Source organism: Pipra filicauda, unplaced genomic scaffold (genome assembly GCF_003945595.2).
Source record: "Pipra filicauda isolate LSUMZ 115617 unplaced genomic scaffold, ASM394559v2 scaffold137_size4652046_pilon, whole genome shotgun sequence".
NCBI classification, from domain to species: Eukaryota; Metazoa; Chordata; class Aves; order Passeriformes; family Pipridae; genus Pipra; species Pipra filicauda.
Genome location: NW_024103851.1, coordinates 2,494,245 through 2,520,673, shown reverse-complemented (window position 1 = coordinate 2,520,673; position 26,429 = coordinate 2,494,245). Strand labels below are relative to the sequence as shown.

Here is a 26,429-nt window from a genome sequence, read left to right as displayed (position 1 = left end):
CTAGGTCAGGAGATAGTTTTCCTTTTTCAGCTTATCTTGGCCTGGAAAGAATTTTATAGCATGGGATATCCACACCCTTATCTAGGCTAGATAATAAACTACGCACTAGGATGCATATACTTCCAGACTGTGCGCCTTCCACTTCCTCCAGCCCATTGCTTCAATCTCACTCTTGCTAATGTATCTATTGGTTAAAAACAGCAGTACTTTTTCCTAGCTTTTCTTGCCCTAGCTGAGAAAAACAAACAAACAAAACTAATGCTTTATTGGTTCTCAAGCTAAACTCGGTAGTGATGTGTGTGTTAATAATTAACTGAAACGTATTTTACAGCTAAGCCTAGACACACGCCTACTGTTCCCCCTCACCAGGCTGATGGAGGCAGCACCTCACAGAATCACAGAACCACAGAATGATTTGGGTTGGAAGGGACCCTCAAAGATCATTTTGTCCAACCCCTCTGTCACCGGCAGGGACATTTTTCACTACATCGGATTGCTCAAATCCCCACCCAACCTGGCCTTGAACACTTCCAGGGATGGGGCATCCACAACTTCCTAGGCAATCTGTTCCAGTGTCTCACCACCCTCACTGTAAAAAATTTCTTCCATTATGTACATATAATATAAATCTACTCTCCGTTTAAAACCATTGCCCATTGGTCTATCACTACAGGTAAAAAGTCCATCCTCATATTTCTTATAAGCCACCTTTTGGTATTTGGAAGGTTGCTATGAGGTCTCCCCAGAGTCTTCTCTTCTGCAGGCTGAACAGCCCCAACTCTACCAGCCTGTCTTCATAGGAGAGGTGCTCCATCCCTCTGAGAATCTTTGTGGCCTCCTCTGGACTCACTCCAGCAGGTCGCTCTCCCGCGGAGGGGAGTCGCCCCCGCGGAGCCCGTTACCGTCCCCTGGTGGCAGGTGCGGGGGCAGGTGCGGGGCGCTCACCCCGCCGCCGCCGCCACCGCCCCCTCCCGGCCGGGCAGGGCGCGGGGCGGGGCCGGGGCGGGCCGGCTCCGCTCCCCGCCCTCAGCCGCGGCGGGGTCCGGCCTCTTTGTGCCGCCCGCCCCGGCACCGAGCCGTCCTCCGCCTCGCCTCGACCCCGACTGCCGGCGGGGACCGGCGGGTCAGCCCGCCCTCGCCCTGCCGCGGGGCTTCCCCGCCTCCCTCCCCTCCCCGCCCCGCCGGCGCTCTACCCCGCCTCGTCAGTCTGCCCCCGGCGTGGGCTGCTCGCCGCCCCTTCCCCCGGGCTGCCCGTCATCCCGCCGTGCGCGCCGCTGTCCGGAGCTCCCCCGCCGTCGGGGATGGCGGGGCTGGCAGCGCCCGTGCGCGCCTGAGCCCGAGCGGCGAACCCGCCGCCGCCGCGGGAGGAGGAGGAGAAGGAGGAGGAGGAGATGAAGCGCTTCCAGCCTGGGGTCGCGCTTCTGCTCTCGCTGCTGTGGGAGGTGAGATGGGCCGGGGAGGGGGCGCTGCCCTGCGGCAGCCCTGGGTTCGCTCCGGGGGGATCCGCTGTCGGTCTCTGCTTGGAGCTGAGCGGCCGGCGGGGGGAGGCTGCAGCCCGCACCCAACCGGGGGGCGTGCGGGGGAGATGATTTATTTTGAGGTTAATGCCTTTGCCGGAGAGGGGTGGCTCCACTGGCTCTCGGGCAGTGTGCGGTCAGGAACGGCACAGTGTGCGTGGGAACGGCGGGGAGGTGCGGGCCGGGCCGGGCAGGGCTGGGCGAGACCCGGCGGGGCTGCGCTGCCCGCGGGGGCTGCGGTGCGGTGGTTTACGCGCTTAGCGGCGGCCGGGCTCGCCTCCTGTCCAGTGTCTTATTGCGGGATCAGAGGAAGATTATACGCGGTGTGATGGAGCAGAGTAGCGCGGGAACCGTAGGCAGGGGCACAGGCTGTTGGAACCTGCCCGTTCCCAACAGGCTGGCTGACTCTCCAAGGGATTCGAGGAAAGTGCATCTCTTGTTTTCATTTTAAGTGTCCTTTCGTGGGCAAAATGTCCATTGCGGGGTAGATAAGAGGTGCGGCGGCATCAGCTCAGGAGGAGCCGTGGCGGCACCGAGCAGCGTGGTTAAACTTCTGGGAAAGCCTGGGTAGCACGGCTGTCGTAGTTACAACAAACAAGAAATTAGGATCTTTCATTAACTGGAGTAGGTATTTGTCCCACGCAGTTACGGAATCATAGAATAGTTCGGGTTGGAAGAGACAAAGATCATTTAGTTTCAACTTTCCTACCATGGGCAGTGATGCCACTCACTAGATCACGGGATTGTGGAAACCGGCTCTTTTTTTTCAGCAGGCAGATCCACAGATGTTTTCTGTTGGCGAGCTATCACTTGGTCTTTGGTTTAACCTTGGGGCTGGGATCAGGCTGGGGGGCCACCCTGGGACAGGTTCATGGTGGGCACACTGCCATGTGCAGCTCCCGGTGACAGAATTGTCAGCGTGCTGGAGTCATTGCCAGGACACGTGCGGTGGCAGCGTGCCGGGGTGACTTCGGAAACACCAGTGGGCTTGTTTTAGGTACATCTCTACATTTATAAAGCCCAGAGGCGGTGTGGCTAAAAACGTCAGAGGTAGAGAGCTGTGTTGCCTCTGTGATGGAGCAGTTTAGAGAGAAAATGAAATATTTCTTTTTAAAAAGCAGCATACCACCAAACCCATACATGGAAACCAGAATGCTGGCTGTATAATTATTGCTTTCGGTAATGGATATAATTCATGAAAATTATGTTTACTACATGTTTATGCCACCTACGTAGATGAATGATTTCTGATGTGTTGCCCGCTATGTCATCCAGCATCATCCCATTAAAACACTCAGATCAAAATCACCACTTAATGTAAATAAATGTAACTCTTTACCGGTTAATTGGTCTGCATCTCGTTACCCCGGCTGTAAACCTGGCCCCGATTCTGGCCCACAATTGCTCTTGACTCTGCAGAAGCTCTTCAGAAAGCAGGAATAGCAAAATGTCAATTAAATGAAAGGAACACCATCATTTCCCTGAGGGATTCTGTTCATCTGAGACTGTGAAAGGTTTCACCCCTCCAGGATCTGTTTGATTAGATGTCTCTGGTCTCTTAATGTGTATTCTGCTGAAAAAGATCCTTAGTGCCTGAAAAAAGTAATTTGCATAAATCCTCTTTGGATGTAACCAATGTTGCTGTTATTTAAGCTTATGTACTGGTTTTAATTGTGGAGTTTTTTTCCTTTTAATCTAGAATGTTTGTTTTGCCATCTGGTTTTGTGATTTTTTTTTTTTTTTTTTTGGAAATGCTTAGGATGCCTATTAAAATGAGATGCTATGTAAATAAGGTTGTATTCTACAGGAAAAAAAGGCCCAGAAACAGGGTGTTGGGGGTTTAAATAACTTAAACGGAGACATCTGGTTGTTTTGAAGGTTTTTGATATACGAAACTTTCACTGTCTTCTGCACAAAATTCTGTACTGGATATTATCTGAAATAGCATTGCTGCAATTGTTTTAAATCTATTTGCTGCTTCAATATGATCTTGGTTATTATTGAACAAAGCATGAGCTGAGGAATATGTTTTTCATTCATCATTTTGCAAAAGGCTTTGACTGTTACCCAAATACTATGAAGAGGAAGCCATTTAGTCCTTCAGAGCAATTTACGAGTTTACTGATTCTAACCAAGTTTTCCTTGGTTAAATTACACAAAATACATGTTGCAAGATGTTCATGTATTGTCTGTTTGTATGCATGCAAAAACACTGTTTCTGGTTATATTGATAAAAGGAATAAAGTGCTTCATAAGTAAGCATACATCAAGTTCACGGTGGGTGTGAGTTTGGATGTGGGGAGCATGTGTGTTTGTGGCTTTCAGGTTGAAGCCTAGTCGGTAGCTGACTGTGCCAGGTTCCCACGAGGCAGTGATGGTTTGCTGTTCCTGGTTTAAAGGCAGAAGGTTCAAAAGAAGGACTGAGGGGCAGGGGAAGGCACTTGCCATGTGCTGGTGGGTCGTTTCACAAAGGTGACTAAAGGCATTGCTATCAAAGCAGGATTTACACGTAAGAAATTGCTGACTCTTGGTGGTAGGGTGCCAGTCCTTTCTCTAGAAGAGCTTGAGATACACTAATTACAGAAACATTCAGAGCACTGTGGTGGTAGGAGAGGGTAATTAATTTTGAGTTTTCTGGTTTGATGAGGGTTTTTCACTGTAACCACAAAGACCGTGATGGAAGAAAAATCTCCAGCCCCAGGTTCCAGGAGACTCTGCTCTGAGAAGACCTTGTTGGGGGAGAAAAGCCAAAGATGCCATGAGTTTTACTCACAACGTAATTGCAGTTGAACAGTTTAACGAGTAAGCCAAAATGAGGTGGAAAACTTGACAGGTAATTTTGGTTCCTGCAGGAAGAAATGAAAACCGTTGAATCTTTATCTGTCATTTTCAAATTAATTTGGCTACTTGGAGGTAGCAGTGTGTTATTAACTGCAGTTGCTTGAAATGCCCTTTTCCACACGGAGCCTGGATGTCTGGTATACCAGTAGTACCACATTATGTGATTTCAGCATTCACAAATAACCAGTGGTCTTGCTAGCATGGCTTTTGGTTCCATCAACAGGACTGTGTTTTGTCTCAGTTGGCTCTCAGGTTTATGGAAATCTTTGAGGAGGTCCTTAAAGTAGTGTCTGGTTTGGGTATATATATCAAGATTTTCAGCTTCTGTTTTATCAGTGATCCCGAGGGCTTTGGCTGTCTGAGCTTAAATGTGACTTTAATGAATAGTGATATCTTTGGAATGGGAAAAAATAAAACTAAGTAGGCAGTCCCCCCACCCCCTTGATGATGAAGCGAGCTTATTTTCAGCCTGAATGAGGGCATCAGAGTGTCTCTGTGGGGCTTACTTCTCAGACTGAGTGCTCACTTTCTCTCCCACCAGTTGCAGAAGTGCTGGATGGAGGAGAGCTCAGTGGCTGAGACTCAGCTCAAGGATGTGGAAGCTGAACAGAGCTGTTTCAACCCAACAGAGGACCCTGTCTGTGCTGCAGTGGTAATAAAGGTGTTTTATTGTTACTACTGCAGAGTCGATTGCTGGGTAGCCTCAACTTCCAAAATAATTTTAGGTACCTAAGCCTCCGGTTGGCCCAGATTCCAGAGGAATCTAGGAGCAAGTGTAACTGAATATTTAAGTCAAGATTTTTAATGGTCTCGATTAAGATAAACTGACACCTACAGTAGTCACTGTAGGAGGTGTGAGCTGTGGGTGAGAATCCCTCCGCAAAGGTTTCCACCTGGCTATCCAAAATCAAGAATATCACTTTTGGATATAGTGGCATTGATATTTCTGCACACTGAGTTTCTCATTACTGAGAATTCTAGTGTGGATGCTGATGGAAACTGATAATTGGATGGTTGAAAAAGGTGATCAAATTAGTCCTTTTCTTATTAATTTGTCAGATGAAAGATAATGCATAAGAGCCGAGTGCCTTTTTTAAAAGAATAAGAGAATGGACATGTCATAGGAACAGCAAGTGTGTTATCTTGAAGGAAAATTCAAATACTCCTGACAGTCTGTCATACAAGATTTGTTTAAATAAAAGCAAAGTTGGCTGGTGCTTCTCAGTTGGGTAACTGATGTGTTGAGCTTTTTAGTATTATTTTTGTAAGTGGACTTCAATAGGACAGATTTTATCAAATCAGAGAAACCTAAAATTTCTGTCCTTCCTGAAGAAGTTTGTGTTAGGTTTGTTTGTGGTTTTTGTTTGTTGTTTGTTTTTTATAAATCCTTGTAGGAACAAAAACATTAAGATCAGCAAACCTACCATTCTTAAAGAAAAGACCCACACATTTTGATCATAGTAGGCACAGGCAGAGTTGAGAAAGTTGTGAGGATTATGGGGACCACCCTACCCACTGCATCTCCTGTTTCTGGCATTTTTTTCTATCCGTTAGCAGTTGGGTTTTCCTTTATATATATGTGTTATAAGAATGTATGTAGCCTTGAATGTATGAATGTGTGTGCACACCACAACTGTTGTCTCTGATGTCCCTCTCTGTGGAAGCCCACTAATACTGTCCTATTGATGTTTTAACTCTTGTGGGTGTTGTGTCAGTGGGGGTTGGGAAAGAATAAAGGGAAAAGTCTATCCCAAAAATTCTGCAAGAGAACTGTTGACGTAGATGTGTCCTCTAACCCTCTCCTGCTTTTTGGTTTTAGCTATATAATGCACTTAGCAACTTAAACGATTTTTGGTGGGTTTTTTTCCTTACCCTCCTCTAGCTGGTTGCAAAGGAGCTCCTGCGTTGCTGAGTGAAGGCAGGAAAGAGCTTAGTTATGATTTATAGTTTGAGGATCCAACTGGTGCTGGCAAGTCTTCCCTGTCTCTTGACAGCAGGGAGATGGGCTGTGATTTCCAGGCGGGAGGACTGAGCTTGCACACTTTTCTCACTTTGCTCCTGCTGAGGAGGAGACAAATTCGTGTTCACTGTGGGAAGGGAACGGTGGCTGAGTGCCATTTATATTCTCTGAGGGGAGATGCAAATAGCTGTGAGATGCAGTGGGTTTTTTTGGGCTTAGTTGTTTTTTTGGACTTTTTTTTGTTTAAATTAGAAAAAGAATCTATAAAATCTGTTTATATTTTTTACGGCAGTCAAAAATATTTATCACTTTCCGTTATGCTATCTCCATAAAAGGGAAGTCTTCTGACTCTCTTTTCTCTTAGTACTTTCCACTCAGCTAATGAAGGTGGCTGAAAGGATGTGTTAAACTTGACCAAAGCAAGCCTTTAGACTTCAGGTGCTCTTTTAAAAGGGCACCTTTTTAGGGTTTAGCTAAAGTCAGTGCAAAATGGCTCAATGGAAACTCTTTGGTTTTATACAAATTTATTTTTGTTTACTCCACTAGGAAGAGGCTTAGGAAAACTGGAATGAGTATGCCCATATATAGGCTTGCTGTGGTCATCTGTCTAGGCTGAGTTTACGGGCAGGAACAGATTAATGCTTGAGTGTATGCTACGTAATTTAAAGTAAAAATTTGTATCTTGCTGGGACTTCAAGTTTGTTGTGATATAAAGTAAAATCCATATGAAAAATCATTACAAAAATCTAGCACATTTTAATTTTTGGGTCTAATTTTTGAAGATGCTGTGTTGCTTTGTATCCTCAGCAATGCAGCTGTTTCCAGAGTTTGTTTTGCTGAAATTTTTTTTGAAATCTTGTTAGTTTGTTATGGCAAATATAAACTCTCTTTAGACTAGCAGGAGGCAAAGCCTTTTTAAAACAATTGTGTTTTCTTTGCCTGAATAGTGCTTTTTGGAAAACGAATCTTAGGTCTGTCTGAAGTCTGGCGACACAGCCTGGGATCTTGGGCATTAAATAGCACTTTCAGGACAAGGGAGAGCTAAGGTCTTAAATAACAGACATTACCACTTTCCCTGATATCAGTATGGTAATATATGAGATGGAATGCCATGCCTGGTATTTCAGGAGGGTGTGAGAGGGGGGTCTGGGTGTGTTGAATGCTTTTTTTTTTCGTTTTTGAGAACAGTGTGTCTTGACAGGTATCTCACATATTAAGTGAAAGAGTTTAACTGGTGAGTTAAAAATGTCTTTCTTCTCAAGTGTGTCTTCAGCTTCGTGCTAAATAGTTGTTAACTGAACCTGTGTTTTAAATAGCTCAGCTAAAAAATCTCTTCCTCTTTCTCAATGACTCAGCTTTCAGTCTGGTAAATTTTTAAAAGGAAAGGAATTAACAAGAAGTGTTTTCTAGTCTGTATCTCATCCAGTGAAGGCACAGGTTATTGCTGGCGAGCATGGTCTCTAATCCATTGTTTTATGATTTCCCCAGATCTAGTGACCATGCAGCCACAAAAGGATTGTATCAACCCACTGATGCTATGAACAAGTAAGCCACCAAAAAGAGGATGGGGGGGGGGGGGAAGCATGAGGCAATAGTTTTCCATTGGCTCAGCAGGGTTTTGTGAAGTGGTTGTAGTATCACGAAACTTGCTGCAAGGGAGGAGGGGGAATGTATGGCTTGGAGCAGGACTGTTCATTTTGGTAGCACACCTCTTGTTTCAATACATTAGGTGTTTCCTAATGGAAATCATAAAATCCTCTTGTTTGGAAAAGACCTTTAAGATCATTAAGTCCAGTGGTAAACTTAACACAGCCACATCCACTGCTAAGCTGTGTCCCTAGACAATACAAAGGCAATCATGCAGACCTTTTCCATAGTCTGCTAGAAGGGAAAACTAGCAGAGTCTGATTTCCCTCACTCTGCCTCGCCACAACCCCCCCCCCCACCAAAGATGCCATTAGATGAGACTAACTTCTCCAGATGATGTCCTATCATTTTCCCAAATTGCCTGCCAAGTATGTCTCAGAGCAGAAGTACTTAACCAGGAGCTAATGACCTCCCCAACCTTTCCCATGTGTGGGGTGGGAGAGGGTCATGGCTGGAGACTGTCCTTCTGGAGAAGGTCCAGCATCAGTTGCAGTGTGAGAGGGACCATTGCGCTCGAGTTCAGCCAATGGGAAACTACAAACGCAGCAGTCTTCTGCTGTACACTTCACTCCATCACTCTTGTTTGGAGGTCTGAAAGAAAAAACCTTGTCCTTTCAGTGGAAGTGACTGTGAAGTGATCTGGGCCTTAGTTTCGAATTTCAATAGCATTGGGAAATGGCCGTTTGTGAAGGCTGATGAAGAGGGGTGGTGGGAGTGTGCCTACATTCCAGCCCTGGCTGCACTCGAGCCCTCTGTAAGCAGCTCATCCTTTCCAGCTGGAGTAGGAATGATGGTATGCCAGTTGGCTTGGTCTCTCACCTCTGAAATTGATAGGCATCATGCAACTAAATAGCTGGCAATAGTTTTGAGGATGGATCCTTCCTTCTCAGGTCTTGTGCTGGTGGAATTAGAAGTGAGGATCATGAACCCCAAGTATGCAGCCAGTACCTCAACAAATCTGTCTTTCTAAGGCAATTCCATTTAATGCTTTCTTTATGCCTTTCTAGTTACATGCATTCCAGTCCATTTGGATCTTCCCTTAGAGCATGAAGAACTGGAGAATCTTGAAATGAAAGTAATATGAGAGAAATGTGGGCATGTGGGAAGGTGGCAGGAATCTCACTGGCAGCAGACCGAAGACCACAGGCAGTGTGTGTTATACTTGATGTGAGAGGGGCATTTTGTTGCACATGTTCGTCCTCTTGGGGCTCAATGGCTCTGCCACCCAAGGCAAGATGATGCTTTTGTAGACCTACTCTGACTTAGCTTGGTCTTGCCAGCAGTGACAGGCTTGTGCCACTTTATGGTTAAGACCAGATAGTGTGTCTGTGATTTTTTTTTTTTTTTTTTTTTTTTCTGGCACAGTTGTGTCTTTCTGCATGCATGTCTGTGGATATAGGTAGACCAGCAAAATTATTTTGTGTGTCCTGGTCTGAGTCTTTTTGGACAAGAGACTCTCCTTGTCTAACCAGAGAAGTCTGGGTGTTTATACATTGCTGGTTTTAGTACAGTCCCTTTAGTGTCAACACAACAGATTGATATTCAACTGTGCAGTCTCATTTAGCTATGACAACAGACAGTGTAAAGGGTCTGTGCCTGAGGAATTGCTCAGGTTTAACTCAGTGTTTTGTTTCTCCCAATATCATTAAATCTCCTCACCGAAGTGGTTAGAAAACCTGTAAATGTAGTAAATTCCTTTCTGCTTTCCTCATGATATATCTGTAAATGTGGAAAGTTGGAGCAAGCACTTCTCACTGTAGTGGGTGACTGTGTGCTTCAGCTTTTGATGCAAGAACCAGGCAAGGATGAGTCAAGCAAGTATTTTCTTTCATTTCTGCTCCTTGGAGAGAAAAATGCATTGCTTATCGCTGCAGATAATTATCTCAATACCAGTGTGAGATCCAAGAATTCACTGCTGGCTCTCTTACGGTGTGAGTTCCCAGCTCAGGGCCCTACTTCTCTGCTGCATTTGGAGCCAGGAGTTTAACCCAGTACGGGAAGGGTAATGGGTATAAAAGTTGACGTTCATTTGTTCAACTGTCATTAAGTTTGGCAGGATTTCAGTCCAAAACAGAGGAGGACACATGCTGTCTAAATATGATGCTTTCAAATGGTCAGATAGTTGTCTAGCCTAAAAAAAATAAAAGGACGGGAAGAGGAAGAAGTAAGAAGTTTTAGGTCTACTTTTACATGGTTTACTTTTCTTTTATGCTGACATAAGCTGCTCCTATCTTGAGTGTTCTCTTGCCTATCCCAAGCATATATCCCTAATGATAATCATGATTTTCAGTGGCTCAGCAAAGGTGCTGAGGATGCCTGCTGATCCTGAGCTGTCAAGCAGTGCTGTCACCATGGGTACTAACCTGCGCAGTGGGGTTTGGTGTCAGGGACCCTGATTGTGCTCTGATCTGCTTTTTGACTAAAGCAACTCACGTCTCCTGGCTGTGATACAGAAATAATAATAGCATATGGGATTGGGTTAAACCTCTTCAGAACTGGGTCATCCTGTAGTTTGAGGTAGTGTAAGATGATATTAAGCTGTTTCAATATTTTTTTTCTGTAGCTGAAACAGTAGTGGTCTCTGTTCCCCAACTTGTGTGCTGTGTGTCCCTGCATAAAGCATATTGTGTTACACTAAGGCTGGGGGTTTGCCTGTGTATTTCTTAGGATGACCTATATATCTAGGAAAGTTAGGGAGCAGAGGAAGTGTAAGTGCCTAATAATGGCCAGGTACTACAAGTTGCATAATCTTGAGAAAATTTAAGGCAGATGCCTTGGGTTTGAGTGTCAGTTGGAAGTGGCGAATTAAGATCAAAGTTGTTAGTCTGTTCTGTCTTCTGTTCCCTTGGTATTTACAGAACTATGTCTTTGGTTTTCAGCAATGTTAATGCCTTGTTCTTGAGGAACTTCACAGTTTGGGGCTTTCCCATAATGCGAGCACCGTGCAGCTAGCAGAACTTAATGCTGAACTTGCAGCATGGTGATGGAAAACTGTTTCAGGATCTGCAGATGATCTATGGATCTTGGAGCTTCTATTTTCAGAAGTCCAGGACTTAAATTTTGTCTTCTCACATGCTGTGGGTAGTGTTTTTGATGCTGACTTCTTAAAACCTTGGGTGAACATTAGGAAGTTGGGTCTTGCTACACCGTCTATGTGGCAATTGTCTGTGTAGGTATCTGCACAGATATCTGCCTTCTTAGAAGACATTGAACGGGATCCTTAATATGCTGTAGGAGACACATTGGAGTATGCCCGAAACCTGGATGGTGAAACTGCCCAGAGTGGCTATGCTGACCCACACTGCCAGCTCTGTGTGTGCCTGTCACGAGGCACCATGTGGGAACACGTTTAGCTTGCAGCTTCACCTGGCTTTCCCTGTGGATGAAAACCACAGGCATGGCTGTGTCACAAAGCCAGGGGGATTAGGATTAAGCTTGTTTTAATTCTGTAGTAATCTTGACTTCCTATTTTTATTAAAGCCCTAATGCTGGCCCCCATCCAAAGGCAATGGAGACATCCCACTTGCTTCTAGTGAGTGCTGGGACAGGCTGCCTGGAGGGTACTGGCTGCATTTGATTTTGGCATCTCAACCAACCTGAGGTGCAGGTGATCTTTGCTCTGTGCAGCTTCTGGAGCACTGTGGGCAGGGATGGTGGTGTCTCCCCTGGGCCGAAGGCACATTTTATATGTTGCTGGTTCTGAAAGGTCTGGTTGCTGAGGCAGCTCTTGCTGTCGCTCACCCGTGCACCTGCAGTGGCCGGCACATTCACCCATGGTGCTGCTGGTGGAGCTCTCCTTGGGGAAGCAGCTACTTCAGCTGGTTGCGGTCACTGTCCACGTTGCATAAGGAGAAAAGCATTGTAGTGATTATATAAAAGATTATGTAACTGGGTAATTCGGTAATCGCCTCTCTGGTGAATGCTAAGAATAGCCTGTGAATATGCATTTATTTCTGTGATAGCCATCCACAGTGATTAAGTGCTGGAAACAGTGGGTGCTGGGCAGTGGGACAGGGTGAAATACTTGTGCCTGTGATGTGTGTGTTTGCACTGAGACTCCCCAGCTTCATCACTCCTGTGCTGCTCTGGTGAGATACATTAGCTCCTGTTCCTCTTGCCCCATAGTGTGGTATAACCTGATCTGCAGGTATGGTGAAGGTATAAAACTGCTCTTGATGAGCCTGTGCTAGTTGTTCATGGCATCCTGATGAGGACATGCAATGCATAGGCAGAGCAGATGACGGAGGTGGGAACACATGTTGCTTCTCCATGAATTTGGGCTGTTTCAGCTTTCTCTTGCTTCCCGGAGTATCTGTTTTTCATTCTGAAGTTGCCAGTACCACCTGCCCACACCCCCCCCACACACCCCCCCCCCAGCCCTCATGAAGTGTCTGTGAGGGGCTGGACAATTCTCAGGGCTGGACAATTTCCAGGACCCTGGTGAGGAGCAAGGACCCTCCCAGGCTGGTTTGAGACAACTGAGAAGACCATGTGTGCTTCAGCCCAGCTCCTACTTGCTCGTGGATTTATTCCTTGCTTACAGAAGAGAAGGTGACTCATGAAAAAATCAGATGCAACCAAAGCTGGTGAGAGCTCTGCAGTGCTAATTGAAGTCTTCAGAGAGAAACTGGGGAGGAGATGGGTGCTTTTCCTTGTAGTCTCTTAGCCCTGGGAAGATTGTGCAGGGGTGAGCTAGGGATAGCTTGGGAAAAGGCAGGAAGCTCCATGAGAGGTTGTAGCGGGAAGTGAGCAAAAGAAACTCTGTGAACGCTAGTGGTTCATTTGGGAACATCAGTCCTGGCTCTGAAAATGTTCCAGCAGTTCTCAACTCAGCTGCTGGAGTCTGAGTGGCTGCTGTTTTTTGGTGGGTTTTTTTTCCTTTTTTTTTTCCCTTTTGTGTGATTTTAATTTGCCCTCCTTTTCACTGTCCTGAAGGTACAGTTTGCCACCTTTTCTCGTTGCTACAGCTACAATGTCTTCTCTTCCTTGAGTTGCTTTATCAACTCCTCATCTCTAGCTGCCTGAAGCTCAAGCTCTTTAACCTTACGTTCAAGCTGCCACATAATCCGCTCTCCACCTACAGCTCTGACCTGGTTTCCTCCTCCCAGGCCTTGCTCTGGACTGTTGTTCCACCCTTTTTAGCTTAGGATGGCTTTCTTCTCTCTTTTCTGTGTTATTGATTTCATAATTTGCAATAGTTTCCACTTCCTTGGCTACTGGGTCCCTGTTCACTTTTTAAAGTGCTTTTTCTGTACTTTCCTCTTCTATTTCTTTTCTAGGCTTTCTTAAGTTCCATCTATGATTCAGCCCTCAGCACTTCCCACATGGGTTTTGCCTCTTCTATAATTTCTTTATTTTACCCTACTTGCAGAAGGAAAGGCCATACCATCTGCTCTTAGAAATGTCTTATAAATCACTTTCTCATGTATTGCAATTATGCGCTAGATACAGGTTAAAAAAATATAATTTAAAATCATTTTTATTTGAAAGAGATTGGATTTCCATCCTGTCCCTTTTGCCTGAATATCTGTTTCCTTGCATGCTTTTTCTCCTTTTTGGATGTTAGGCTAGAGATTTGAGGGTTCAGCTTGCTGCTTCACCCGAGAATTCCCTTTGCAGAATGGGTGACTCCTCATTACAGAGGACCTTTGTACAGACCCTTTCTCCTTTGTATTTATGCCGCCTCCTTTTAGTAGGATATCAACCCTGGAATGTGCTGCTGTTGCTGTTGGGCAAAGGAATGTTAGGGGAATGTTTTTAATAAACATATGGTTGTTGCATAATGTAGATGGAAAGTAGGCAGAGGAGACTGTATGTGCAGCTCTCTGTGAACTGTGAACTGTAAAGGACAAGGACAGGCACAGCCTATGGATAACATGGAATTATTATGACACCATGTAAATTCTCAGATGCTTAATGGACTTAATTTTCAGTCTCAAACTACACATCTAGAAAAAGATGTCAGTGAAGTTGAGAGGTTTTGTGCAAAAGCATGTAAGGAACTGTGAGAGCTGTTGTGGGAACTTCTGTGATGTGAAAACTTTTTAATTTGCAACTGTGCAGATACATTAAGAATAATTCTATTCAGTCTGATAGGCAAGTGTGAAGTAGTGAAAAGATGAGGAAGCCAAGATTCATTTACTGTAAGTTTTTTAAACTGGTGAAGCCGAAATGATATCTCATTTACATCAATTGAGGTATGTCTGTAAACTTCTGCCTAGGATGAAAGAAAAAGATTAATTCTTAATTTCATTTCGATAAGAGGGCTCAAGGTATGTAAATATGATATAAAAAGATATGAAGACAATTTTTAGATCTGGTGCAGAGACAAGGTACAAGATTTTGCTTTACTTTTGTGTGCCTTGCCAATGCCACATGCAGCATATATAATCTGATTCATTTTAGTAGGAGTATTATGTTCTATGTTGTGGGACCTTCAAATACAGGCTTTGACAATGCAGATTGCTAGTTTGTGACAGGAACCCTGGAGTTCAGCTGGAGTGTGCCAGTTGAATCGGATGTGATGGCACAACTCTCACTGGTGGGAAGGAGGATAATGGGTTACATGTTTTGGAGTTTTAACTTGGACCGTAACTGGTCTTCTGTTCCCTTCGAAGAAAATAGGCTGTAAAGATATTAAATTCCTTATGAAGGTTCAAGCTCAGTTAAATAGATTCAGTTAAATAGATTTCCAAAAACAAATCTGACAGAGGAAAAAAAAAGAAAAGGGCAGCGTCAACAAATATCCTGTTGTCTCTGGAAGTGCCTGATGGAGCCAAATTAATAACTTTAAGAAGTTTCCTTTTGAAATGTTCCTGCAGCAAACTTCTAAAAAAGATCTAGAGAGGCTTGAAAGCAGGAACCCTTTGTAAAAAGTCTTTCCTTCAAGCAAGAACATTTAAACATGATGTGAAGCAAGGACAATTAATACTGGCTTTCCTGATACTGCCTAGAGAATGCTCGGAAGCCTTATTCGCAGTGGTAGGGATGGCACTTGAAATCACACTGTCAGCAAGAGTTGCTCTAGCCCTGCTAATGACTCCCTGGACATCTCCCTGAATGTGACTGCCTTGCTTATGAGGGTTGTAAACAGCTGGGTCTCGAGGAAGGACTGAGATATGACTGTAAACCTGTCTGTATGAACAAATGACTCTTCCAAGGTGCTTGATCTCCCTGTCTATGCAGGCTTGCCAAATTTGTCTGGACCTGACCCTCTCTCAACCTGGTAGATATTTTTGCAGCCAGTTGATGGTGGGGACATGCCACCTTTGTGCCTGAGAGCTTGTGTGTGTGACAGTTTAGCACAGAAGTGCCTGCAGAGCCAGCGTGATGGTTACAGCCAGCAGGACTGGTATCCTGCTGCTGGACTGTGCACAGCTTCTGCCTGGAGGTCTGCCAGGACCTGCAGGGACAGAGGTGCTCACACTTGGATACTTGTGCCTAAAACTTGTGCTAGAGGTGGCAAAACTACATCATGTACCTGACTTGAATATCTGGCTCTTCAACTGCAGAAAAAAAAATCAACATTCCATTCTCTTTCAGTGCTTTATGTTGTGGAGGAGAAATTCTTTCTTATGATGTCCTAGACTTTGATATATATGCTGTATTCATGGTAACAGCTTCTCCAACTGTACATCGTCCAAATTAGATTAAATCTATTTGTACATTTGTGGTATTTCTTCACGCTTTATTCAAACACAAGTAATCAAGTAAAGAACAAATCAGGTGGTTATGCCTCAGAAGTCTCTGACAGTACTTAGATTTTTATGGGAAACCAGAATTTTGCAGTTGTTTGTAATGACAAAAAGGATGCTTGCCTGGCGCTTCTCACAGAAGGATTTCATAGTACTTAAGCAATATTAAGTAAGTCGTAGCACGTTCCAGTCATGTCCAGTCCAGATGCATAGCCGTTGTACAGATGGGTAGGTGGGCAGAGAGTATTGAAAGGGTCATGCAGGGTGTTCATGGCAGAATTAGAAACTTAAGATTTCTGATTCCCAGTTTCCCACTCCACTGTGAAGAATCTGCTTTGACTTCACAGTAAATGCTTTGCAACTAGTCCTTCCATGAACTTCTGAACTTGGGCATTTTTTGGAAGTCCCAGGCAAGATATCTTATACATGGGGGATGAATCTATCCAGGCATATGAGTGGTCTGGAGGAAAATTATTTGGACTGGGACTCTTTTCTATGTGGAATTATCAAATTATAACTGGAATGTTTGTTCAGTGCATGTTAGTAGTGAATCTGAGATCAATAGATACATCCAGATTCTTACCCTTAGTGTTTTGATTTATGCATTTGGACATTTACCACTGAACTGTAGTTGTATTGGGATTGTATAATACACTTAATGACTTTTGATAATCTGATTAACCTCAGACTGTTAGTGATGGCAATACTTATTTGGGTAGAACATGAATTAGCAAAAGTGTCTACCTGCATCTCACCTCTTTGGATAGCTGACTAAATGTGTTTAAGTTATTTTTGTCTTCTTACTTCTGCAACTGAAATACTGTAGGAACTAACGCTTGCATGTGAGGTTTTTTGTTCTCTCCCCCCCCTTTTTTTTAATCATTCATTGAAATATGTGGTCCTAAGACTGCATAAAGTTTTGCAAAATTGGGTCAATGCCACTGAGTAGATTTAGTCAAAGTAGAAATAAAAGCACATGAAAACAGTTTCAGCGCTTTCAAAAGCTGCTTTTAAGTACTTCCAGAAGCTAGGGAATTGAAAGTCCAGGTTTACAATATGTGATCAGAGTGAAACTTTTTTCTGAAAAGCTTGGCATTCTCCCAGGGTGTGGGAGGCCAGTTTTGTCTCCTTTGTGTCCTCTGGATAATTTGAATTCTATCCTTCTTCTCCTGGAAGAGTTCCTAACCTGAAAGAGATAGGGTATACTGGAATTGATTTATGTCAATTGTTGACATTATCCCTCTTCTCCACTTGTAAAGTACAAAGGAAATACGCACCAAGCTAGGTGGAAAGCTACACCATAGCTCAGTGGTTGAGATACTCTTTGGAGAGAGAGACCTGTGTTTGCAGTATTTGTTCAACTTATGCCCTTTCAGAGACTGAAGAACATAGAAATTCAAAGGCAGAAAAGGCTGACACGTTAGGTCTATTGGTTGCAATTAAACAGCCCGGGCTTGACTTGGGAAGTGCTTACATGACGAATTTGAGGAATCTACTTGGGTCTGTTGGAGAAGGAGGTGATTCTGTCCTTGCTGCTTTTTTACGCAATGTCCCCCACATTTTGCTACTATCTCCTGGTAGAGATAGGATGCTGGTGAAAGTAGATCTTTGCACTTATATTTATGCATTTCCGGTAAATAGGAACACCACCACACCACAGGAGATGCTGTCTCCTCTGATCAGCTGCAGCTTAATGTTTGTTCACTTCCAGGAGAGACAGAGAGAGAGAGAGGTTTCAGCCCTTCTGAGTGGGAGACTTGAACACAAATTTGCCATATCCCGGGAGGGCACGTTATCTGGGTTGGGTGGATCTTGACTGCAAGGTGACAATTGCTACTGTTTCCTTTCCCTTACCTCTCTTCTGCAGATGTGTCCTTTTGGACACTTAACGGGTGCTGAAAACCCCAAAGATATGTTTTTGTTTTGTTTTTGTTTTAGGCATTTAGTAAACATGATTTCAGAACCCCAAAAATTACATTCTTGTGCCCACCTCCTCAATATGATTGGGTTTCTCAGAAGATTTCTGTTGAAGTTTCAGATCAAGCTGGCACTATCTGGAGTTTACCTGCTGCTATGTATTTAATTCATATGCTGATATGAAGTATTTATATTTAATAAATAGCTCATAAAAACCTGTCTTTCCTCCTTTTTTCTACATTGAGAGCATCTCGAGGTGGTGCCATGAATGTTGTTGCACATCCAGGCAAGGACTGGCAATACAGAAGAGATGTATTTCAAATAATCACCATTTCTTTCCAATAACTAGGGAGATGGGAAAAAGTGGTACAGTGAAGACTGCAGAGAAGGCAATGCCTAATATGCCTTTTCCAACCTTAAAGACTATTGTAAAACAGATCTGTATAACATTTGGGCTTAGGGTGTTGGTAGTGTCTTTTCTAAGCACCAGATTTTTTTCAGGGTTGTTGTGTTGCTGACATTGCTGTGCCAGTTCACAGTACCTTCCTCAACTCCTTCCTGGTAAGGAATTCATGCTGAGGCTGATTTTGAGACTGTCCTTTTCCTTAAGGCAGCCTTGGATACCTTTTTCAAATTCTATTTATATGATCTGATGAAATGTTCCTGGCACTGGATGTTTAATACATAAAGTGGTGACTTTATATGTTCCTGTCTAAGTCTCTCATATATGTGGTGCTCTAATTGGTTTATTTGAGAGGTTTTTTCCTAATATTTCAAAATAATCCAATGATTTAAATTTTTTCTGGACTGGTTCAATTTTCCAATCTTATGTTTCTCTGGCTGGTGACAGGGCTGGCAAATTAGGATTGATGTAGCACTGGCCACCTCTATTGTTGAGATGCCATCCAAGTGCTCTGTGCAATGAAATTAATAGAAAAGAAACAGTTTTCAAATAAAAGCATGCATATCAACAACATCAATCCTAAACTTTCTTGTATCAGTGTATAGAATTGGCACTCTGGGTTTCCTGTTGCACAGTGTGGATTTAAGCTCACAGGAAACCCTGTGTCTTCAGACTGTGATCCCAATTTTATGTGCATAAACAGTGCTGGATTGTACAATATCCCCTGAGACTCCTCTGTTCTACTGTCAGGCAGACACAGTGCAGGCAGGCCTACACATATGCCTTGCAAATAAGCCTCAAATCTGACCCAGAGGGAATACATCTGTGGGTGGATACACAGCCTAAGCTTCTACCTCCTCAGTGCTTTGCCCCTCAGATAGCTCTGTTGGCAAAGCTGAGAATGAATCCTGGTGATGGGGATGACTTTTTGTTGTTTGGTGCAGAAGAATTTAGTTTTAACTGTTGTTAAAAAAAAAAAAGCTACTGCTTTAGAGCTTGCCTTATGTTAGAAATAATCATTTACTTCAGTAATTTCTTCATATATTTAAAGATATTTTCCCAATATCTTTATTGTGTTTTTGTGTTATCTGCTGTACTCTATAAGAAGCAATATAAAAGTATGGCCCCATGGCTAAAGGCAGTGTCACTTAGGAAAGGGGGGTTCTACTGTTGACTTTGCTGCTAGACCTGGGCACATCTCTTTGATTTTTGTTGCATGTTTTTCTTTTAGCACTTAAGAAGTGATCAACTTCTATTTATAGGTAGTCTTGGAAGCTATGGATTTGAAACCATAGGGAATACAGATAAGTTTGACTGAACTGCTTTAATTGAAAGCTGGGTTAAATGAAATTGAGCAGATTCTACCATTAACAGAGGTGAGGAAGAAGGATTTCTGATATCCTTTTAATGAGTACTAAGGAGGATGACCAAGTACCACAGAATTGTTGCTTGCCATGTAACATGTTGGTTCTCACATCAAGCAATGCTCTCTCTGACTATGGGCTGAGGGTCCTCTCTGTCAGTCCTCTCTTTCATGGTGTGGGTGTTTTTTTTTTCTAATGAACTTAAAGGCCTTTCATGAAACCTTGTTTTTAAAAAAGTAAAAAATCTGGATATCGGTTTAATTCCTTCTATTGAGAAAGATGAATTTCTCAGTTTCCCTTTGTTTAATGTCCTTGATCAGATCAACTTTCTTCTTGGCCTGAAAAGCTTTAGGCAGTGCTTGACTTGTGATACAGTTAGCACTGTACCTTAAGGAGCCACAGGCATTGCCATTAAGTAGTCTTAAACTCTCTTCCATCATTTGGAGCCAGCTTAGGTTAGGTCGTTGCTGCAGTTGCCCTTCTTGTTATAGTGGCTGTCCTCCATTGGTTCAGGTGTTTCTGCTATAGTAGTTCCCATAACATACAAGTCAAATATTGTGTTACAACACTTAGAGGTATCTCTATTGCAATCTCCACCGCTCGTCCCTTTGTACCAGACCATAGGGTTTGGTTCATAATGCAGTGAACTTGCTCCTGCTCCAGTTTGGATTTATCCACAGACTGCAGTTCCTTAGAGTTGTATCTGCTCCAAGCGCAGCCTTATCTATGAGCCGCAGTTTCTTCAGGGGTATACCTTCTGTGGCATGTTCTTATCCACAGCTGCTTTGAGATGCACCTGTTCCAGTGTGGCCTTTTATCCATTGGTCATAATCCCTTCAGAGGTGCGCCTGCTGCAGCACAGACAACCATGGCTGCAGACACTCCGGGATGTACCTGCTCTGGCATGGGCTTATCTACAGCCACAGACACTCTGGAGTGTTCTGCTCTGGTGTGGACTCATCCACGGGTGACAGTCCCTTTGACTTGAGTTCACACGGGAATTCCAGCCTGTCCAGCCTGGCAGCAATGCCCTGGCCATCTGCCAGCCCAGGCACATTGCCATGACTGTTATCAAAATGTTCCTGGGCACAGCAGAGGAAGATAAGCAGCAGAGCAGTACAGGAAGTAGCTAAAGCAAAAAGCAGCCAGTAATGAGCACAGACATACAGTAAAGCAAGAAAGCCTTGCAAGCACAGGAGCCTGCTGATTAGTACCCAAAAAGCAATAACAGCTATAAATTTCACCTAACCCATTCCAGTCTAACCTGTTACCTCAAAATGTTCAAGTCCCAGGCTGGGAGCCAAAAAGGAGGGTTGCGGTTTAACTCTGGCTGGCGACCAGGCACCATCCAGCCTCTCCATCACTCTTGCCCAGTGGAATGGGGAAGAGAATCAGAATGGTAAAAGTCAGGAAAAGCATGGGCTGAGATAAAGACAGTTTAACAGGCAAAGCAAAAGCTGTGCACACAAAGCAAAACAAGGAATACGTTCACCACTTCGCATGGGCAGGCAGGTGTTCAGCCATCTTTGGGAAGGCCGGGCTCCATCACTGTTACTTGGGAAGACAAAAACCATCACTCTGGAGGTCCCCCCTTCCTTCTTCTTCCCCCAGCTTTATACGCTCAACATGGCACCATATGGTATGGATTATCCCTTTGGACAGTTGGGATCAGCTGTCCTGGCTGTCTCTCTTCCCAGCTTCTTGTATACCCACAGTCTCCTCACTAGCATAGCATTAAAAGAAGCAGAAGAGGCCCTGACCTTGTGAAAGCACCAGCTCAGCAGTAACTAAAACATCTCTGTGTTATCAACACTGTTTCCAGCACAAATCCAAAACTAGCTACAGTGAATCAAATTAACTCTACCCCAGCAAAAATCAGCATACTTCATCGTGATGCTTTCATGAAAAGAACCCTCAATAAGCTACTGCATAGACCCATCCATGTGTTATATGTGGCTGTTTGGGAGGTGTTGGTCAAAATCGAGCACCTTTCTAACTCCTCATCTAACCAGTTCGTAGGCCATAAAGTTCAGTGGGACATTTGCATGGGTGACAGGAGATGCTCTTCTTACTCATCGTGTTGTGTTTAGTTGGATGGTCTGCATCTTGCAGGCATAAGATTGTCTTTGCAGTTGTTTATGGATTTATAAATCTGCAGAATGATGGGTTTTGTATTCTTTGACTGCACCTTTGTAGAAGAAGTCTGAATATTTAATGGCATATTGAATATTGCATAACTTTTCCATGTATGAACTTGCAGAAGGTGTTTTGATGAATTGGCTAGTTTGTTTCTCAAACTCTCTGTAGAGTCAGAGTTCACGTGTCTGAAATGTTTTATACATGTTGTGTAGGTTTTAAGTAATTAATATTTTATGCTTACCCCCAGCTATGTGGTAGTGGTTAAAACTCAAATAAGTGGCGATTATAAAGAATGATGAATATTTCATTTATTTGGTATGAAATAGGAAATAAAATATGTTGCTGCCGTGCTGGTTTTATTTTAAAAGACTTTGTCAAGATTAGCACATTAAAAATCTGTTTAGTGTCCTAAACTTATTCTGCTGGAAGAATGCAAACATTTCTTTGAGGATATTTTTAAAGGGATTTTGTTGTCTTGCTTTATAAGGATACTTCTGGCACCTTTTGTAAAGGCTTTTTGCCTTGTTGCCTTCAGATACACTAAGAAGTAGTGTTCTGTTCAAACCATTTATTAATTTAGCTCTTGCTAATTGCATATTGACAAATATATGTGACTACAAGACTGAATGAAATAAGATGGGTGAGACAAGTGTCTATATCTGTACTGTGTCTCAGTCAGTGGCAGGTGCTGTGCAAGGAAAGGCCATGAGCCTGCCCACTGTCTGAGCTCTGATCCCTTCACGCTTCTCCAACATATGGACCACTTGGATCAGAAATATAAGGGTGTAGCTCCCTTTTACTTTCTTTAATTACTGGTTTGAATTTGTCTTCCATGGATTTTGAATCCGTCTTCTTCTGCAGTCTCTTGCAACAACAAGGGATTTTAGGTTTTGTCTGTGTAGTGTGTAAAGGAGTACTTCTTGAACGAATTTTCTGCTAGGACAAGGGGCACTCATTGAAACTAATGCTGCAGGGCTTGGCAAATAATAGTTCTGTATCCAGCCTCATTCAGCTGCACATTCAACCTTGCTCTTGCTCATCACCCTGGCATCTGTTTTCCAGGTTGAAGGCTCCCAAACCTTCTAGACTTTTCTTGAAAGGCAGATGCTCCATCTTTGTGGTTGTCTGTCTCCATACTTTCGATTTCTAGGTACAAGCACTTCTTGGAAAGCAGAAAAAGGAACTTAGAGGTGGACTTTAAATTCCTAAGAGAGAAATTAGTCACTAGTATCTGCTGAAAATTTTGAATTTCCCTTCTATAGGGAAAATGAGCTCAAACTGATCTTTAAAATAAAGCTAATTTTAATTTCTGAGTTTTTCAGGAACTGTAATAAAATAACTAATTGGTTTGAGCTGGGTTTCAGTAGTGTTACTGACTTTTAGTTGTACTTATTCTGCAAGGGGTTATTAGCTGTGTAAGGGATTTGTCAACACAGAGAGCTAAAGGCCATGAAACCTACCTGAAAAGCATGTATTGACTTGTGCCTTGTGGAGCTTCATTGCTTTTGGTGGGGCTGGACAAGGGGAAAACTAGTGTGTGTTCACCTCCTGTGAGGGAAACTATTATAGCTTAATTTTCAAATTTCAGCGCTTGGAGGCTTGTTTGAGTGTACCTGTAGGAAGACATGGACATATTTTAGCTTGAAGGACTGTGGATAAGTGCAACTATCAGAAGATGGCTGGAATATGTGTACTGCTTCTGTAGCAAACGCTCATCTCTCTTCTGCAGCGTGAGCATAAAGGCTGCTTATCATCGTGACTGACTCTGTACTACAGAAATGGAAGTTTTACTATGTAATTTGTAGCTCACACTATTATTTAGGATTAAGTTTTGTTTCATATAGCTGTCCCACCACCACTGCAGTGGTGTCTTCCAGTGGTGTACCAAACAACATGGCTAATGTCTGTTCTGGGTCATCTTTCAGTGAGCTGAGGCATTTTTCAGATAAGAGGCTCAATATTATGTGGTATGAAACTTTGTTGTAGACAGTAGAGAGAAAGTAGAATTTGTTTTTTATTTTGCGGTGAGTTTTAGGTGGGGTGTTTTTTTGGGCAGGAGTAGAGGTGAAGCTGTTGATATTTTTTTTCTTTTCTATTTTGTAGCCTGTGTTGTTGAGAGAGTACACTTTGATACTTGGTGCCTGTTAGATTTTCTGAGGCAGTAATGCCTTTATGGTATATCAAAAACATCTGTTAGTACCATAGTTGAACTGAGAGATGGCAAAGGCACCTATGCCAAGACACAGGCCACAAGATGAAGTGGGACTTCCAGGCTGTTGGGGTCTTAACTGTGCTCTGCCTTTGAAACTGTAGGCAAATTTGACCACTTATGGATATATATGGAGAGTCAGAGATTAATGGCAAGTTCTCAAAACACATTTTACTCTGCATTTTGCCTTCTTTATCTAACTGTTGTCACAGTGGTGAGATGCAGGGGGAACTGAAAATCATCTGCAGGTTTGTTAGCATTTGTATCCATGTCATTTTTACCCATTTCAGTATTACTGTAAATAAAGAAAATTGATCCTTTTGAACCCTAATTTGATTATCTAGACACAAACTACTGGCAAAAGAACTGGATTATAAGCTTTGATTTGTATTGTCAGTCAGATTACATAGTTGGGCTGTTACCAACTGAAGCTTGAATGTGTCTTACATTAAATGCTCCAAATCAGAGTTTAGCTGCTAGGAATCTTACATGGTGGGTTAGTTGTTTTTTGTTTTCAGATGAGCTCCAGGTGTGGGCCTATAGTAACTGTAAGTTTGTTCATCAATGTGGAGTTTTTTTCATAAATCATATGCCCCTAATTTTAATGTACCTTGTGGGAAACCATAAGAACTTGGGTGCCACTTTCTCAGAGACATGCTGTTTCTCCCATTTGCCTGTTCTTTTTCAATTCAAATGTGTGCAGTCCAGTTCACATAGGTCTTTGTAGATTTTAGTTTACCTACATTTTGCTGATGCATGGGTTGTCATATTTTTTTTTGAGAAGGGCGGTTTTAAGCACATCTGATACTTTAGGTCAGTGACCTGTGGTTTCTATGTCATGTAGATGAAGAATGGCTTAATTCTATGCTTTAGACCTGAACTAGTTGAATGAATGACATATGAAATTCAGTCACTGAAATCTTGGCTCAATCCCAGCTGTAAATTTTTCTGAGACTTTGAACCATGGATACACCTATTCTGCTTGCTTTATGATGAATTGGAAATAGTCCTGTCTATTTGTTTACCTGGGTAAACAGGTAGCAAAAATCAGGTAGCAAACTTGCCAGTGTAGATGAGATGTAAAAAACTTTAAAAAAAAAATCACTGTTTAGGTAAGAATGCCAGTAGTGGTGACTTGTTGAGAACTAAATCCCAAATAAAAGTACTTGTAGGCTTGCAAGGCTAATGCATTCACTGTGGGTAGTTGGTATTTGTTGATGCTACACTCCAAGGAAGACTTGCAGAAACACAGGGACATGAACAGTAATGTTTGGGTGTTTGCAAAAGAAACTGGTATGAGATTCCTTGATGCTCCTGATGCTGCAAAATGTTCTTGATTTGCTGCTGCTTAGATGAAAACCTAAATAGGTAGTCAGAATAAGACTTTTTGCATCCCTGTCCTATTGTCCTGGTCCTAGTGTTTTCTTCCTAAATCCACCCTAACCTTCAAATAAATTTGTGAAGTTCTTGCTGCCTTTTCTCCAAACACTGGGAAGGGCTTTCAATAAACCCCTTCAATTTCCTCCCTTGCTTTTCTACAGGTCCTAGCATGGACTCGATGCCATTGAATGCAAAATGTGACAGCCGTTGAGCAGCTGGATCTGAAACCATTTGCTGTCATGACAGGGAATTTCGCTTCATTGTTTGCTTTTCCCCTCTATTTGCATCTTGATTTCTGTTGTGTCTTTTGTTTTATACTTTGATAGTCCTTATTCCCTTTTTGTGAAGTGATTGTGCAGGCATGTCCTGGTTCCTGATTAGGGCTTCTAGGTGCAGCCAATGATAAATGTGCAATAACAGTCATCCTGGTATACTTTCTATCAAACTCTACTTCTGGCAAATTTATTTCCATTTGATTTTTTTTCTTTTTTTCTGTGGTGCTAAGTACAGCAAACAGCTGCTTCTACCAGCAGAAACTCTGGAGAACTGACTTTCCCACTGTTGATTTTCCCTTCAGTCCATATGGATTTCTCCTTAGACTGAGAGGCAGATACACTTTGCCTGCTCAGTTATATAACACACCATTGGTTGCTTTTCGGCCCTGAACTCATAATGAAATAACCTAAATGATTATAAAAGCTTTAGCACCAGCTTCATTTCATTTTAATAGACCAATAAAAGCAACCAGTGTGCAAGCTGCTGGCTCCAGTACTCCTGCATAAACCATTAGCAAAACAATATTACTGGCTCTTGACAAAGGAAAATGGCAGCGACAAATCCAAGAATTTACTCTGAAGTCAACCAAGTGCCAGTGAATCCAGAGGCCCACTTGTATGCATGCTGGCTGCTGTGAGCTCTTTGTTTGAGGCTGAGAAGTTGGCACTTTCTCATAATTTGTTTTACATTCTGGCTTTGTCTTCTGTAAATATCCTTTGCAGTGTTTCCAGCAATGCTGGCAACTGGCTAGGCACCAGGCATCGAGTTAATTTGCAGGAGACTTGACAGGTTTTGCATTCTATGCGTGAGACTGGCTCATCTAGCTGCCTCCTATGCTCTCCCTCTGCAATACTGCTGGCTAAAGTATTTGCAACATTATACCCCACGTGGCAGGTACAGTGTGTTGTCTTTGAAGGGCAGAGTCTCCCCACAAGGCCCAAAGGAGCCCCAAGATGTCTCTGCTAGAAGGCCCCTGGTTACCTCACTGGTTAAGGAGGGGGGGGGCAGGAAACGAAGCATCACCATCTCATGGGATCCAGCACATGGAACCTTCTGTACTGAGCAACAACAAAATCCTCTGA

The 26,429-nt window shown here is 43.2% G+C and overlaps 1 protein-coding gene across 2 annotated transcripts in view; it reads left to right on the top strand.

Moving 5' to 3' along the window:
* Window positions 1–1,047: 1,047 nt before the first annotated feature.
* VOPP1 (VOPP1 WW domain binding protein) overlaps window positions 1,048–26,429 on the top strand; it is a 64,257-nt gene continuing 38,875 nt past the window's right edge. The window contains exon 1 of one of the 2 annotated variants that reach the window (XM_027715019.2): window positions 1,048–1,442. In XM_027715019.2, the coding sequence (XP_027570820.1) occupies window positions 1,392–1,442 (51 nt within the window). In that variant the 5' untranslated portion in view covers window positions 1,048–1,391. Of the gene's footprint in view, window positions 1,443–4,903; window positions 5,011–26,429 lie in introns of those variants that run through there. The other variant, XM_039378396.1, reaches the window with a different exon arrangement.